At 39.6% G+C, this 16,676-nt stretch overlaps 1 protein-coding gene across 28 annotated transcripts in view; it reads right to left on the reverse strand.

Annotated features, from left to right (window-relative positions):
• LOC116039897 (adhesion G protein-coupled receptor L3) overlaps positions 1-16,676 on the reverse strand; it is a 219,730-nt gene that overhangs the window by 131,715 nt on the left and 71,339 nt on the right. For all 28 annotated transcript variants that reach the window (XM_035993765.1, XM_035993761.1, XM_035993764.1 and 25 more), the window contains one exon: positions 1,445-1,658. In XM_035993765.1, coding sequence (XP_035849658.1) covers positions 1,445-1,658 — 214 coding nt within the window. The remainder of the gene's footprint in view (positions 1-1,444; positions 1,659-16,676) is intronic.

Below are 16,676 nucleotides of genomic sequence, written 5' to 3' on the forward strand. Positions count from 1 at the left end.
AAAGCCCGCCTCAGCGGTTGTGATTGGTGCCTCGATTTGGAAAAAATGGACATGGGCTTGAATGGGCTCTTGGCCAGAATGACTTGCAGAGCAAATCTCAAATTTGCCGGAAGTTCGTCAGGGTTTTCCCAGGCTATGTATTCATATCATTTCAAATGAACATTGATTTGTGTCAGAGCAAATGTATGACTGTATAGATTAGCCACCAGGTAGGTAAGGTTTACTGGGATTCTTGAGCCAATTAATCCATAACAGGAATATGTTGCTAAACCACACCTTCCCAGAGGAGGGTTTTTCTATTCATTTTCCAAAGCCACTTGTGACTTTACTGTATATGCATGGCCCCATGTTTTCAGGTTTTTGCTAATCTCAAGGGATAGTCCTCATGTTTATTGCACAAGTTGTTTCATGAACGATAGATGTCTCGAGGAGAGCCGCATTCAATTCCATTTTAGTCAACTTCAGGAGTGAATTGCAGAATCTGTCATTAACTGAAGATTAAGCCAATTATGTTTTAAAGATATAACAAGACTGTACGTGTGTGTGTACATATTCACACATGCAAATATTTATGTTCCATCATTCTAAATGGGGACTATGAACAGCTTCTTTTTATTATTGTCATTTGTTGTCATAATCTATAGAGCTTTAAAATGACTTAATATTGAAGAGCTTTAATTGTAACCCTAAATGTAAAACGTTGACAGTATAAAAGAAAATATATTGTACATCATGCCATGTCAAACCCTAGATATACTATATATCAAAGTCAAACAGAAATTTGTATTCTCCTTATCACTTGTGCTAGGAAATAAATAATTATTATGTACTGTCCAGATTCCAGCAAATATCAAATAGAGATAAAACGACTTTGCTTCTTCCCTAAAGAACTTTGGAGTTGTCTTTAGTTTAACAAGATTGATAAATGATTTGTTTACTTCCTAAATCCTGTTATCTTCAGCAAAAATCAGTAGTCTGGAGAACCGGGCCAAACATACTCTCATACTTCTCATTAAAACGAGAAAAAAAAACTAGACTCGGGTCTAGACAGAAGAACAACTGTAAACGAAACATTAAATCCATGCGGAATCATCTCAAAACTGAAGAACTTTTCATAATAAATAATAGTTATTTTTATGGCCTTAAATTTAAAAGGAAAAACAAATGTAAAACCTTTAAAGACTAAGGGGCCGCGGATACCCTGATTAAACAATTTTTGGATGTATTTATGGAAACAAGAAGATGTGCCATCAACTTCCGTGGTGGGCTACTTACATAGTGAGCATGCCATAGCTCTAGCCAATGGACGATCAACTTTTCTTCAACAAGCACACAGTGTTGGTTACGTACAACTTAAGCCCTCTGTCCCTGAATTCAACATTAGCCAGGTTAAGACCATTTACCAAAATCCATACAAATCTGTCAAAAAAGAATTGTGTCTTACCTTTGTGACATGATCTTGTATGCATCTGGCAGGTAACACCGCGTGTTCTCCATCTGTGCTGGGTCTGCGTCACAGATCTTGTCATCGGTGCGGCCGTAGTTTGCGCTCTCAATCATGATGACATCTGTGCCTGGGCAGCGCAGCTCGATGGGATAGCTCTCGCACGACAGCTCCCTCCTCACCACCGCCATGGGGATGGGTGCTCGACTGAAGGCTGCAGAGGGGTAAAAAAGAAACGGAATGTAAGTATGAGTTATTCAGATTCCTTCCTTTTCCACTTTGGTTATATGATTTTTGCACCTAAGAGTGAAAACAACTTCATCCTGGAGTTAGGGTTGGCTGAGACCAGAATAAAAACAAATATCTGTATATTCCTACAGGAAAATATAATAACAGAGGGGAGGATCAGCAATCAAAAGGTCTGACACTGAGACATATGAGACGAGGTTGTCCACCCCGGTCTAGAGAGTGTAGGTGGACAAGACACTGGTTGTTTGGAGTAGGAGGATGAGCAATACCATAGGGGCACTTGAGAGGCCAGGAGTTGTGGAATGAGAGAATGTGAGATTGACACAGACCAAACATAAGGATATAGACATGGTGTTTGCATTTGGCTGTGAGAAAATAAACATTCATTACATGGGCATTCAACTGAGAAATTAGAGACAGACAGAAACACAGAGACAAAGAAACCAGAGCAGAGCGTGTCTCATGTAAATTTCCCTCCATACTAGAATCTATAAATCATAAGGGCTGCTTCATTCTTTGTCTTTTAAGGTGATACAATGCACTCCATTTAAGCACACAGTGGCAGGAGGCAGAAGGTCAAAAGGTGCTTGTTGCCTCAAGCCAAAGCTGATTTGGCAAAAATCTGCAGTTCACTGCAGAGCCAAACTTCTCCTTGACACACAGACGCACACACACACACACAGACACACACAGACACACACACACACACACACACGTCTGTGGAGGCTCACACTCACGCACAAGCAAGCATGTGCACAACAGACTGGAGGAGTTCTGTGTTTACAGCGAGAATAAAAAATGAGCGAGAAACGTAAACATTGGCCTGAGTGACTGTAGGAGCACTGTGACAGTTATAGATTTTTTTTATAAACATCCTTTCAGACAAGTGCCTGAGCTGCAAGAGCCACTGCTAGATGACGTGCAGCACAGACATTCATCAGTAGGGCTAGGTACCGAATTCAATACTTTTTAGGTATCGACCAAACTGCCTCTAAAGTATCGAGTATCGAAAAATGCCTCGTCATTCAATAGCAAATTTCAATACCTAAGGAGTAAATCTCATCAGCGTCAGTGAGCCAATAAGGATGCAGCATGCTTCTACCAAGATTTTAAATGTTTGTGATTGGCTGTCTAACATTACGCGTCGCAGAGGCATGCAGGAAAAAACTGTACGTTACACACAGAGGCTCATGTAGTAGGAGATGAAAAATAAATAAAAAGATTTGTGCCTTAAGGTGTAATGTTGTTATTTATTTTTGTTTTCATAAAATTGGTATAAAAAAAAGTATCATTTAGGAACCAGTATCCAAATCACGGTACTGGTATCATCATCGAATATTTTTGAAGGATACCCAGCCCTATTCATCAGGAAGGACAACCGGACAAAAGGCACAGAGTGTTTCCACGTGTGAAAATAGTCAATATCACCTGAAAGCAATATCATGATGAATTGTCACATTTACAGTGGTAACAAATGAAACAATGTCTTTATGTCGTCTTCAAGTCTCTCTCCCTCTCTCTCTCAATTCAGTGTGACAGAATAATTTAAACTTTACCTCCACTTACTAGCTTTTTTCTGAGCTTTCAACCACACCGCAATGGAGTGACCATTTGTTATCCAAAACGCAACAACTACTGTAGTAAGTGGACCTTGAGTTGAAATGATTTAGTCGCACATATTACAAATAGATTTTAAAAGAAAATTGATGGCGTCAATCATTGCGTTCCATCTGATGGTTCTAGGGTATGACATGCACTGTCTGTGTGTTGTCATTCAGGTGATAAAAATTGCTCGTTTCCTCTGGAAGCTGTAATAACGGCTATTTTCTGACAGAGGTTACATTTAACTTTTTTCAGCATTGTTTTGACTCATATGGCATTTAAATATTATCCAAGTTAGATTGGGCAGTCATGGTTAATTACGAATCGTAGGTGCAACATTATCGACATGACTTACTCTATTTGGAATAAAACCACATAGAGAATATTTCTCAACTCTCCCCTCTAAAAAACATTTTAACATGCCACAGCTCGTGGTTTTGGTTTTTCAGCCAGCAACTTTACTGTTTTAGGCTATACATCCAGGTACCACTTCTAATCTTTCCCTAAAAATAAACCAAAATCATGAGAGAAAAGACACAAAGACATACGGTGAGGTCAAACAACAAAAGAAGGCCCTCATTATCGTGTCACTTAATTTTGTCTCAGAAATCATTCAGACCCTAACACAGCAAAAAAGCGCACTTGCAATGAAAAACACCACGAATTGGAATAATTGTATTCATTCTGGTAATGAAAGCCATCAATTATCTTAGATTTATTCCGCCCCCTGAGAAGTATTGGCAGGATCACACCAAACTTCTTTGAAACTTTCAAACGCAGAGAAAAAGGATAACATAGGTTGACTTAGGCAGGTGCATTTAGATGAATGACAAAAGAGTAATTGACTCTGAATGACAAAAAGACCAATTTTGCTTTGTTTATCTTCATTCTATTGTGTGTGGTTTCTTTCTTTTGAGAGCTGCCATCCAAAGTGTAGAAAAAAAACAAAAAGCCATGTAAATTAATTTCTATTATGCAACCTTTTACTATGAATCTTGACTAATTTGATCTCTACGATTTCTCTCTATCAATAATTCTTCTAAGCCTTGTAACCCGGTAAGGCAATTCATTCCAGCGTCCCAAAAAAGAAGCATTAAAAAAACAGAGAGTAGCGAGCATGACGCCGTTAACATGGGTATTGCAATCCCCTAATGCAGGCAAGTAAATGCATGCCAGTGGTGTCTCGGATTACCCGCCTCGTCAACAACTGTAGTGTAATTACATTTGTGCCTGGAGGCGGTGATTGATAGGGCTCATATTCTTCGGGTGCCAGAGCCAGCATCCTGCCCCACTCGCACGTATCACTCTCTACCTGTACACATCATTGACAGAGCTATTCAAAATCGAAAAGGTCTTATAGAAAGTCCATCCTCTTATCTTAGGTCTATGTTCTTTTCACTTTATCTTTCTTCCCCTCCTTTCCAGCTTATACTTTAGAAGAGCATTCATATGCAGAGTGTATCTCTTTTTTTTCTCCACTGCAGATTCTCCCTAGATAATTCCACTGACAAGTGCACTGCGGAATATGGAGAAAAAAAAAGTAGTTTGGGGAAAGCAAACTGTAAGGGTCACGCTGGATACTTCCATTACTTTCACACCACAGAGCAGTGTATTTATTCACAATGCTCGCAAATGACATAACTCACAAATGAATATTTCAAAATATCAATTACTCACCAAAAAGGGCAACAGAAAGGTCAGAGAGAAAAATGGTCATTTGGATAATGTCGCTCCCCCGCAGAACATTTAAAAATCTCTCCGAGGGGGAAACGCTTTGGAGTTTTGGTAGTGGGTTTGTTAATAGTGATGGTAAGTAAGAAGGGAGAAATGTTGCTCTTAAAAAGCAGAGCTTATTTTGGGTCACTGACACATTACCTTCTCCAAAACCACCGGGCATTGAAGTGCAGACGTAGCAGAGTAACAATGACTTTTAAAAGTCATCATTAGTACCAAAACAGGGGCCTTAGGGGGTATTTTCATTTTATCTCCCAAGACATCGTGTCAGGGAAAAGGAGTTAAGGTCAATCACCACACATTATTACAGTGAGCCCATCTAAATGAGTCTCAACCACTCAGACAAACAGATGAGGGAGTACATGGTAACAGTAACATGGTTTCAGATCATATTTAGGCTTAAGATGAAGTGCGTAATCTCCGACACAGTGGGTAATTTCCCAATAAATAATAATACTCCCTACAATTAGGCAGCCAGAAAGTCTGGCAAAGTGCCGAATATGTTCCCAGTTGGAAGGACATCTTTTTTTTTTGGCTATTAATATGTGAGGGTGTAATATTTGATACTTTTAAAAGAGGCTCAGTGTCTGCAGCAGACAATACAAACTGAAACTGTATGTGTGTGTGGAGGGGGGTTGCATTCAAATGAACTCTGACTTCATTGAATTAATGTAAGATAGATGGAAGAGAGAGAAAAAGACAGCGAGGGAGCTGATTCAACTGATCAAATGTCTCTTTTTCTACTGAGAAACGCTGGATGGGCCCGGCCCCCAGAGCTAGTGATTAATTAGCATATGAATCTGGATACCGTTATTTGATTAGACCAATGGCAGCCTGTCACACCCACTTCCTAGTTTGCAACAAATGACATTTTCTGGGGGGTGAAAAAAAAAAATTTGCAAGACTACTTTGAATTGCAACGCAGTAAAAAAGTATAGCATTTTCAATAATGCATGAGGGATGATTTATCTTAAAGTGAGAAACAGTTCAGGCAAATTGTTCTCCCAAGTAAATTACGTTTACATATGGCCTAAGGCAAGCGAAATCTCAAAGGCTTTTTAACGCAGAATGCAGAATTACATAGGAACAAAACTGTCAAAGAACTCTGCCGATGGAGCACTAAAGAGAACGGTATCAATAAAACATTTGTGCTTCATAAGAAAAATGTGAGGCTCCGAATCGGTGCAATCACTTATGGCCAAGGTGGTCAAACAACTTCTGGAAAAAGTTTTACGGCTTTAAAAATTAAACGTTTTGAAATGTGCAGCTGAACAACAGACAGTACCTCTGTAATGATGAATTTATGAGCTGACCGCAGGAACGATCGTGACAAACTTCTCAAATCGACTTGATGCCTTTCGACACATTGACCAATGATGCTGCTAAGCACAATTAGCATTACTCATTATGACAGGACCCAGATATCCATTCAACACGCCCAATGAACGAGCCATTTGTTTTGCTTCCACTTGCGTTCACTGACACACATTTTAACACATTAATTGGCAACACACCACACACTTGCAAATTCCAGCAGAGGGGAAAGACTGATGGTGTGTTTTTGCAGGGCGGCAATGGGTAAATGCGAGTTTCAAACCGTCAGTCAAACTGCCCTGATGCCTGAAGGGAAATTAGTTCCTCAGTGTTAACAAATTAGCTCAGAGGGAGGATCAGATACAGAGCAGTCATAATAAGTTACTGCACCACACTGGATCAACCTACTCACATGTTCAATATTTGATTTTTTTTTTTTAAATGAGAATCTACATGCAATCATGTACCTGAAGAAACTGAAAAGACAGGAGTTGTAATGCAGTGTATTGCTTTTTTCTTTCCTACTGTAACAATGTATTGTCACCGTGGAAGTTAATAAATTGGTTGCTAGATGGAGGGAAATCCGCAGAGCACAGCAACTTCCTCCCCTCATTGATATACTTCCACTAGACAGTAACCTCATGTTTGCGTACACACAAGTAACAAATACAGTACAAGTACCTTGCCATCACTCCATAAAGTCTTGATTCACATACTCAGAACACAGGGGTGAAGTGTCTTTCCATCCAGCAAGCACTTTCATTTAATTAATCACTACTTCAATTCATTAAGTGCATAGCCGTAGCAAGAAAAAAAAAAAAAAAAGAGGAAATGGAAGATAAGTCTCCCATCAAGGTCTTATGTTCAAAACCACTTTGGTGTGGAAATTACAACATTAGTTCCTTAGGTTAAATCCACTTCATCTTAGGAGAAATCAGTAATTCCCTTCAGTGTTGTTCAAGTAAGTTTGTATTTTTTAGGTTAGCTGAATTAGCAGAATATTACTTGCTTCTAAGTGCTAATTCTGAGCAAATTTTGGTTGTTTCCCAATTTTCCTTCCCTAAATGTAAAAAGAGCTGAGATGTGTGTCCTGCTTTCTATCAGCAAAGTGACGTTTTGTCAGATGGTCCAAGCCAGAGGTGAGACTGTGGAGCTGGCAGCAGCTCCTGACAGCGAGCTGGTCTTTGTTCAGCTCCCGTCATGTCTGACATCGTTTTGCTATTTCCTCTCTTTTCATTGCCTTCTCCCTCCTTCCTGTAACCCACCCACATGGGCCTGGATCACTCTAGGGAACATCTCAGCCAAGACTAATGCACCTTGGCCCCCACCTACTGTATGGAACCTCCTAGGCTCAAATGAACACATACACACACACACACACACACACACACACAACTCCCAGAGCAGGCATGACTCAACATGCCCCTATAGTAACACATGCCCTGATAGTAATTGAGGTCAAAGAAAAGAAACAACAGGCTGATTTTTGTCTTGTGTGAGAGGAAAGAGGTCTTTTCCTCACTCTTCCTTTACCACACATCATGAGGTGGAATTGCCTAAGAGCACACTGGAGGCATGAGCTTGGCTAAGTTTAGCATTGTGAACTGAGAACTGCAGTACAACCTCGCTAATCTAAACCTCTCAGGAAACTGAGGTTGTTCAGCGCTCAGACAAGTAAAAGAACAGGGGCCAACATGCACACTTCTAAAACATCCTGAGGGAGCTATTTTTGTTTCGGCAAATTGGTGGTACTTCTTTCAGATTTGACAGCTCGATATTTCCATGCAGCAGAATTTTTCCAAAGGTACTATTCTTATACACCTCCTTACACCACTCTTCAACTGAAGGATCACCATTAGAAATCCAAAAATGTAAGATGGTTGATATTCTTTCTTCAATACAATATTCCAGTTAGCGTTGCATTATTGTTGTTTTTTTGCACTGTCCACTTCAGAAACTAATAAAGGGTGGTATCTAAAAATCATATTTGACTAAGGTGCCCATTTGTTTTTTAAATTTGCTAATTTTCTAAATCCTTCAAATTTCCAAAACACATATGCATGCCTAGCAATGTAGTGGAGGAGGTATTTAGATACTTTACTTAGGAAAAATAGCATTACCGTAGTACAAATATGCTTAATTTTAAATTTTACTCTCAAGTACCTCAAACTTGTGCCTAAGAACCGTATGGTTTAGTAATCTGCATTAACTTCAATACTTACTCTGATCAGCATAATGCGACGGTTTTGTAAAATTGCTAAAAGTAATATTTGACTAGTTTGCTTGTAACCATGCTCAACAAAAACTCTATTAAAAGACTTGTTTGTCAAGTTGCAGGCAGTGTGTAAAACCGCTGGGAATTTAAAGTGATTTCTGCTTTTGCTTATTTTTTTTCAATAAGAATTTGTTTTTTGGGACTACTTTTTAAAAATACTATCTACTTCACAGCACATGCACATGTCTGATAAAGTCTACCTCTATATCTCTTTCTTCACTTGAAGCACCATTTATGTGAACACTTGACTGCACTTAATTTATTGCCATAGCAACCCACAATATTGTACAAGCTCTATGAGCTCCTTTCACACAAGATACAGCACAAACCGATGAGAGAACACCTACAAGATGCTTTCTCTTGTAATGAATAGGAAACCAGGCAATATCGCTGTCTAAATGGATCCCAGGGGCTCCACTCATTATAGTTGTACTACTAGTGCAATAGTGAGCGCAAATAGAGCTGAACTCCGACACTAAGCTAACATACTGGCCACCAGTTTAACATCTTTGCAACCAAACTGATAATAACTTTCTGCTTTGGCACAATATGTGTGTGTGTGTGTGTGTGTGTGTGTGTGTGTGTGTGTGTGTGTGTGTGTGTGTGTGTGTGTGTGTGTCTGTTGATCATGGCGATAGTAAAAAGAAATAAAAAAAACAAACGTATTTTTCAACTTGGAACAAGCACACAGGGGGAGGGGAAGATAGTAACATAATTTACATAAAAACAGCATATTGGTTGTTGATGAAATCTTGAGATGGAATTTCCCTTTCTGTTTGTCGTGAAGGCTGTATGAAAAATTTGGCATCGTTTGGAATTCAAGGTTGTGGGAAGTAAAGAAGAGCATTTTTCAATTTCGCATTATTTGAAGACAAAAACAGTAACATTGAAGCTCTATGTCAGAGCGTCCTTGTATGTACTTGTTTGCATGATTCTATTTTATCAAAAGTTTCCTTGCACAAGGACCGAACTCTATGAATTACATTGCTGGGATTTGTTTTCTGCGGCAGAGCACGCTTGGAAATGAATCTAAGCCAATTCTCTTCCCCATACTCCTGCAAGTGGAATTTTTACTGCAGTGTAATATCCGAGGGGCAAAAAGCATGAATTAATACCAATTAAAGCTCAGTGCTGTAATGTTTACTCACATAATGAGAAACAAGAAATTATTTAAATGACAACATTAAAATGTGATTTCATGAATATGTATCTGTTATGTTTTTAGGTTAACAAAGACATTACTTCATATTTCTCTGATTATTTGTGCCAGTGGAGCCACATGCATAATACCAAGCACTGGCTTAAAACATAATTTTCACACATACAATGACTACACATGTAGCACTAGACTCTTGAGTGCATACAGATATTTTCACACACAGTGGATGGTAATAGTTTAAGCTGTACACACACACACACACACACACACAGAATCCCTGAAAGGTATAATTCAAAGATATTTGAATGAGTGTAGATAACACTGAGATGAAGTGGGGAAACAGTTGGGGGTTGGGTGTGGGGGTTTGTCCTATATACTGTATGAACTCAAAGGGTGGTGCAATCTGATGTGCTGGGTGGCATCAGCAGATTAAATGCTGCCTGTATCTGTACTTAACTGTAAGCTGGTTCTTTTGTTACCTCCCCTGTGGTTTGTTCATTCTTACATGTGTGTTTGTATGTGCATTTGCCTATTTTAATACATTATGCATTGGGTCGGGGGTGCGTTTCCCTAGGGTATATTGCTATCTGGCGTATACACCTCTGCGTAACATCGTTCAAGGATGACAATTTTTAAATCAGGCCCCCTGCTTGCTTTGCAACTCCTTCCTCCCTGAGCTACATTACTGGCAAGGTGTACCACTGATTCAATCTTATGTCAATCCTCTCCCAGTGTCCCAGCCTGCCCTATAGTACAAGCCACCTCCTAAGCCATTTCAGTGGTTCCCTACTGTACATTTCTAGGAGTCTCTTTCAGCTAATTGTGCAAGCTTGTAGCAAAGCTAAAAGCTTAGCATTGACTCAAGAAGTTGAAGAAGAAAAAAAGAGAGGTGTGTGTGTGTGTGTGTGTGTGTGTGTGTGTGTGTGTGTGTGTGTGTGTGTGTGTGTGTGTGTGTGTGTGTGTGTGTGTGTGTGTGTGTGTGTGTGTGAGACACTGTTGCAAAGGTGGATTTGTGAATAAAGGAAAAGTGACAGGGGCAAAGTGAGATAAAAGGTTGTCAGGAGAAGAAAACAGGTAAAAAACTAGAATTACTGCCTTACGGTTGTATGCCTCCGCCAACCAGTTTACATCAATGTCTGTCAAGATTCCTTTAATATTTGTAGTGAAGACTTAAAAGCAATTTATTTAAACATATTAAGTGTATTTGTTTGGCAAAATGTGGATGCTTTACAAACCTCAACCCGGCAGCGCTGAAGATCTACACAATCACCAATTTCAAGATTAGTGTCGCCAATTCTGAGTATTGACAGAAAAGCTTTTTTGCAGAACATTATGATGTCACAGGAAAGTTGACCTTGACGTTTTGGATATAACAAGTCATCTTTTTTTTTTTTTTTCACATTTGTGTGAATTCTTAAAGTGCTCATATTATGCTCATTTTTTAGGTTCATAATTGTATTTAGAGGTTGTACCAGAATAGGTTCATGTGGTTTAATTTTCAGAAAACACCATATTTTTGTTGTACTGCACATTGCTGCAGCTCCTCTTTTCACCCTGTGTGTTGAGCTCTCCGTTTTAGCTACAGAGTGAGACATCTCACTTCTATTCCATCTTTGTTGGGAGTTGCACATGCACAGTAAGTACTGCTAGCTTGTCAGTTGCAGAATATGAGGGAGTGCCATGCTAGCAGCTAGGCGAGCATTATAACGTGTGTTACAAAGTCACGCACATTCGTCACAGAAGTAAAGGCTGGACTACAATAGAGATGTTTAGAGCAGTTTGTGAACAGTGTTTTCTGTTGGAGAGGGTAAGTGCCTTTGGGTTGGACTTTGGGCTTTTTCACTTTGTAAACCTATAACGTGCACAAAAAGATATATAACACAATAAAGGAAAGGGGAAAAGCTAAAAAGTACAATATGAGTACTTTAAAAAATGCATGTTGTGAGGTCACAAGGACCTTGACCTTTGTCCCTCCAAAATCTAATCAGTTCATCATTGAGCCCAAGTGGATGTTTGTGCAAATCTGAAGAAATTCCGTCCTGGGGGTCCTGAGATATGTACACGAAAATGGGAAGGACAACCCGAAAACCATAATGCCTCCTGCCATAGCGGTCGCCAGCGCCGAGGTATAAAAGGCAAAAACTAATGCTGGATATGGAGGTAAATGTGGAAAAAGAGATTTCTCAACCACCCACAGAGTGAGAAGTAATCTCATTCCACATGTATGCAATCAAGGCAGTGCTGCTGAAATTAGCCTGGGTGGCTACGCTACATCTGAGACACACAGCTAAGATGATCTACTTTGGTCGTCTTTTCTTCTGTATTCAACATTACAGATGTCAGACAATGGGTTAGCGTGCGAAGATAATGAGCGCTGAATATGTATGAAGCAACATGTACGTGGTGCTCACACATCAAATTATCTGGCCGCAACTCTAAACATGTGGCATATTGGAATCCGACAACAAGCATAAAAAGCAGGAAATAGGAGGAAATGCCAGATTTTAGGCCAAACATGCCACACATGGTTTCACACAAGCAGGTGTAGAGCTGTAATGCATGATTACTTGAGACAGACTTGCACCTTAAGAAACAACTGCTTTACTTGGCAAACCTGTTACTGAGAAGCTTCAGTGGCTGCATATCCTAGTTTAAGATTGCTGCACATGGTTGCACATTCTTCTTAAAAACATCAGAGTCAAATCATCTTCATCTACTAGGTTGTTCAAAAGTTTGCTCAAAGATACAGCAACAGAAAAAGTTAAATTGCTTGTTTTCTTACCTGCTAGTCAGAACATTGTAGGCTACAAGGAGTTCCATGGACATAAAGCTATAATTATTTGACTTAGTCTGGGTTCACCTATTTGAATCAAGTGGCAACGGAGCCTCAAGTGTCTTAATCAAAGAGTAGAGAAGTACCAAGAGGCAAAACTCAACAGAACGTTGTGTTGCATTCAGTCCAAGATGGCGGCGCTGCACTCTTTAGAACGTTCCATTGCAAGCTGCAGCTCGGTCATGGGTGGATTAAGTTCTAAAGAGTGCAGCTCCACCATCTTGGACTGAACGCAACACAACATTCTATTGAGTTTCGCCTCTTGGTACTTCTATAGTCTTTGTCTTAATCCTACATTCTATCTAATATACAGCAGGGGGCGACTTCACTCCAAAAAGAAGTTAGATTCTATAGAAGTCTATGGGAAAATTACCCTACTTCTGCCTTGATTTATTACATCAATAAACATTTTCCTAACAAGTTTATGGCCTCAATCGCTAGTTTGATGTCTCCTTCAATACAGCATGATGTTCATTTAGTAAATTATAGTCTCATTTATTTTAAAATAGACATATCCATGGCACTGTGTACATTAAAATAGCCATGAACTAGTTTTTGGGTGTTGTCCATGTTTTCATCTTCATCTTAACTGGAACACTTTGGTCAACTAGAAATGTCTTGTTCAGCATTCTGCCAACCAAGTTAGCTAGCTAGCACGAGCATTAGGTGGTAACTTAGAAGAAAATCTGCAGATTTTCAACCAGCTGCTGAAGAATGGCACCAGTACCCCAAGATCCGCGTTTAACCGCAAGTAAAACTCTGCTGGATGACTTGCGTCAGAATGGTTGAAAATCAGCGACTTTGAGCGTTTAGCTTAGCTTAGGGCGTCATTCTCCGCAGCTCTGCCCTTTTGTTCAAATACGTGTCACAAGGGGTTGCATTGCTTCATTTTGAAGGGTCATGTCGTAAAAATGTTGGGAACCACTACTTTAGGTCATGTAAACAGGAAGTGCATTGGTGCCATGAAGGTCAGCAAGTTAGCTGCAGACATGTTGGCTGGTCATGAAAAAGTCATTTTGCATTCGCAACAATGAAAATACAAACCGTTGATAATTATGAGGCAATATCTGACGCTATAAGGACCACCTCTTAACTTTAACATGCTTTTTAAAGTTGTGTAATGCACTCCATTTTATTAATTTATAACATGAAAATGTGTGTCAAACGGGCCTTATGGGTTAAATCCACACCTCCTAGTTAAAGGGTGGCCCCTGTGATCCTCGCCATGACCCCAACACAAAATACCCACCATTGTATTAAGCACAGGGCTAACATGCAGCCGAGAAACATCTGCAGTGGGCCTATAAAAATGACATGCCATTTTGTTTGATGCCGCTGCTTGCTGTGGAATGGCATCGCTCACTCTGCCTCTCCAGTTTCAACCCTTTCTCAGTTCATCTTGTGGCAGAGAAAGAAGAGCATTATCACAGTGAAAAAGGATCTCCTTCTAACCCTGTCCTCCTCCTCCTGCCACCAAATGAGAGGCAGAGATCATTGAGGCAGCATGTGTGTGCGTGCTTGCATGCCTTTAAATGTGTGTGGAGAGTGGGAGGCAAGAGGGAGTGTACCACTGGGGAATGTGCACCTGCAATTTTTCCCATTTGACACAATTGGTCTTTTGTAGGGTCTTATGCACAGGGGGATGTCTGTAAAAGTTATGGCTCCTGCCCTTAACCCCCACTTCCCCCCAAAAAAAAAGACATCTTCACTACGGTACTCTCCATCTCCGCTTGGCTAGAATGAGGGGGGGACCTAGACAGTTTGGCTGAACAGAATCAACACATATACAGATATCTTACTTTAAGCTGTCAGATGTAAACTAAGATTGTAACAAGCTGCAGATCATAGATCATAGAGCATATAAGAGAAGAACACCAAAGACCGCAATGGAAATAAATGTAATATGGTCATATTGAACATTTACATTTATTCATATTTATATTTAATTAGCTTCTGTATTATTCTGTACACAAGATGTTGATTGAGCATTGTAGATTGGTTTCATAAGGAACACTAGAAAGCCAATATCTGGAATAAGACATGAGCGTTACATTCAAATTAAAGAACATTTACAAAACAGAACCAAATATAAAAAATTTAATTTAGTGTTTAAATGTTTTGCCAAGATTTATAGATAATGTGTGGTGACTAAGATATAATAACCTATATCTCTCATACAATAACAGGACATTTTTGTTTCTTTTGAAATACATGGATCTGTACGTTAAGATTTGCCACTTGATAATCTTGGTTGTTGCTGTGATCTAGTGATGCAGGGCACTTCAATCAATCAATCAAACAAACATCTATCAGGTCAGTCTCTGCACTCCCTTAAGCAGTTCAGGACCTTAAAGGAAAATTCCAGTTTATTATAACTTCAATCTTATTTTTGTTGTTTTTATTTTCTATTAGTAATAATAATTTTCTAAATTCTAAGAATTCAGTGCTGAAAATCAAGAAACATGGCAACATTGTGAAACAGAAGTCCAATGGCTTAACAACACCAAGAGGTCAGAGGATCATACAGATTTTAAACAAACTGCCAGGTGAGCCAATCTTATTTGGAAGAGAAAAAATGGTTAAAATTATGACCCAAACTGTCGGTTGTAAACATCCATCACTGTGTACAGACTTCTTGGTTCAACTTTGACCTTCTGTGCACAGTTTTCCACCACATATGTTTTCTTGCCCGGTGTGTTGCCGTAATCTCAGCAATTACTCTGGTGAATACAATGTCATCATAACCGATGACTGATGGCAGAAACTACCAAAATATGACCCAAGTTGTAATAAAACTTATTATCCTTTAAGCAGAGGGTCAAGGGAGTATGGTTTAGGGAGTATGTTTGGTTAGGATATCAGTGATCCATGGCCTAAACTGTTGACTCCTCCCATGTCTGACAGCTGCAGCGTGAGACAGAGGCCAAGCAGTGACCCCCGACAGTTTTGATACAGTACATCTGCAGAGGAAAATTTGTGTTCCAATGTGGGAAGGCCTGAGAATGAAGATAAAGGGAGGGAGTGTGTGCATGTCTGTGTGTGCTGTGCATGCAGTACATAAAATACATAAACTACGGTGCATTTTCCATCCTGTGTAAAGCACTAGAACTATTTAACTTGACCCTGGCATTCTTCCAAACAAGGAGGCCACGCTGAGGAGCTACCATTACTCCCGTGCTATCCATTCCCCTCTCTCCTTCCTTTTATTTTAATGAGAGCACAATTAATAAGGAAATGGAACAGCTTCCCAAAGGAGGCTGGCTCCTCCACAATGGAAGCCTTCTTTTGTCAATGGCTGTATTGAATTCCCCTACAAGGCCACTGGGCCATATTGAAGGCCATCTCCAGTATCGCCCCACCTCCCCCACCATCGGCTCTCTATTGCTTGCTCCCTCTCTCACTTATCCTCAAAGTCTCATGGGCTAATCTGTGCCACAGTATCATTTGATCCCTAACCACTCCTTTGCTCCAAATGCAGACTTTACAATACTTCATATTGATTCGTTGAGACAAAATCACTAGTTACTGTGCATGCTTGGTTTATTCAATGTCAAAGCTAAGGGAAGAAAATGCACGGTCACACACCATCTTGCCCATAATTGGTTTATGCTGCATCTGTGGTGAATTTTTGTTTCAGGCAAAAGGTATTAGATCTTCAGTATTCTTTGTTTGTGTATGCATACATTAAAATTCACCCCGATAGCTCAAGAGCTGCATGAGAAAAAGAAAGAGAGATCAAAAGGAACAATAACTAATTAATCCTTTTACTTTTCAATGATTGCCTTTGTTGATGAAATAAAGGTGGTATCGTTTCACCCCATCCTCTGAGTTGTACTAAGGAAAGCACCTGCATTTTTCTCTGCCATTCTCTAATGACCCCAATTGCTCCCTGAATTATTCAATAACAGTGACAATGCCTCATGCATCAAACAATACAAGACTATAATCAAAATTGACTGACAATGTGCAAATGAAACCAGAGAACCATTTGTTTAGGTGCTCTCATTGTACTGTTAAATATAATTATTTAAAGAATGTGGTCTCCAGTTGAGCCTGCTTTCTTGTT

Source organism: Sander lucioperca, chromosome 17, assembly GCF_008315115.2.
Source record: "Sander lucioperca isolate FBNREF2018 chromosome 17, SLUC_FBN_1.2, whole genome shotgun sequence".
Lineage (NCBI taxonomy): Eukaryota > Metazoa > Chordata > Actinopteri > Perciformes > Percidae > Sander > Sander lucioperca.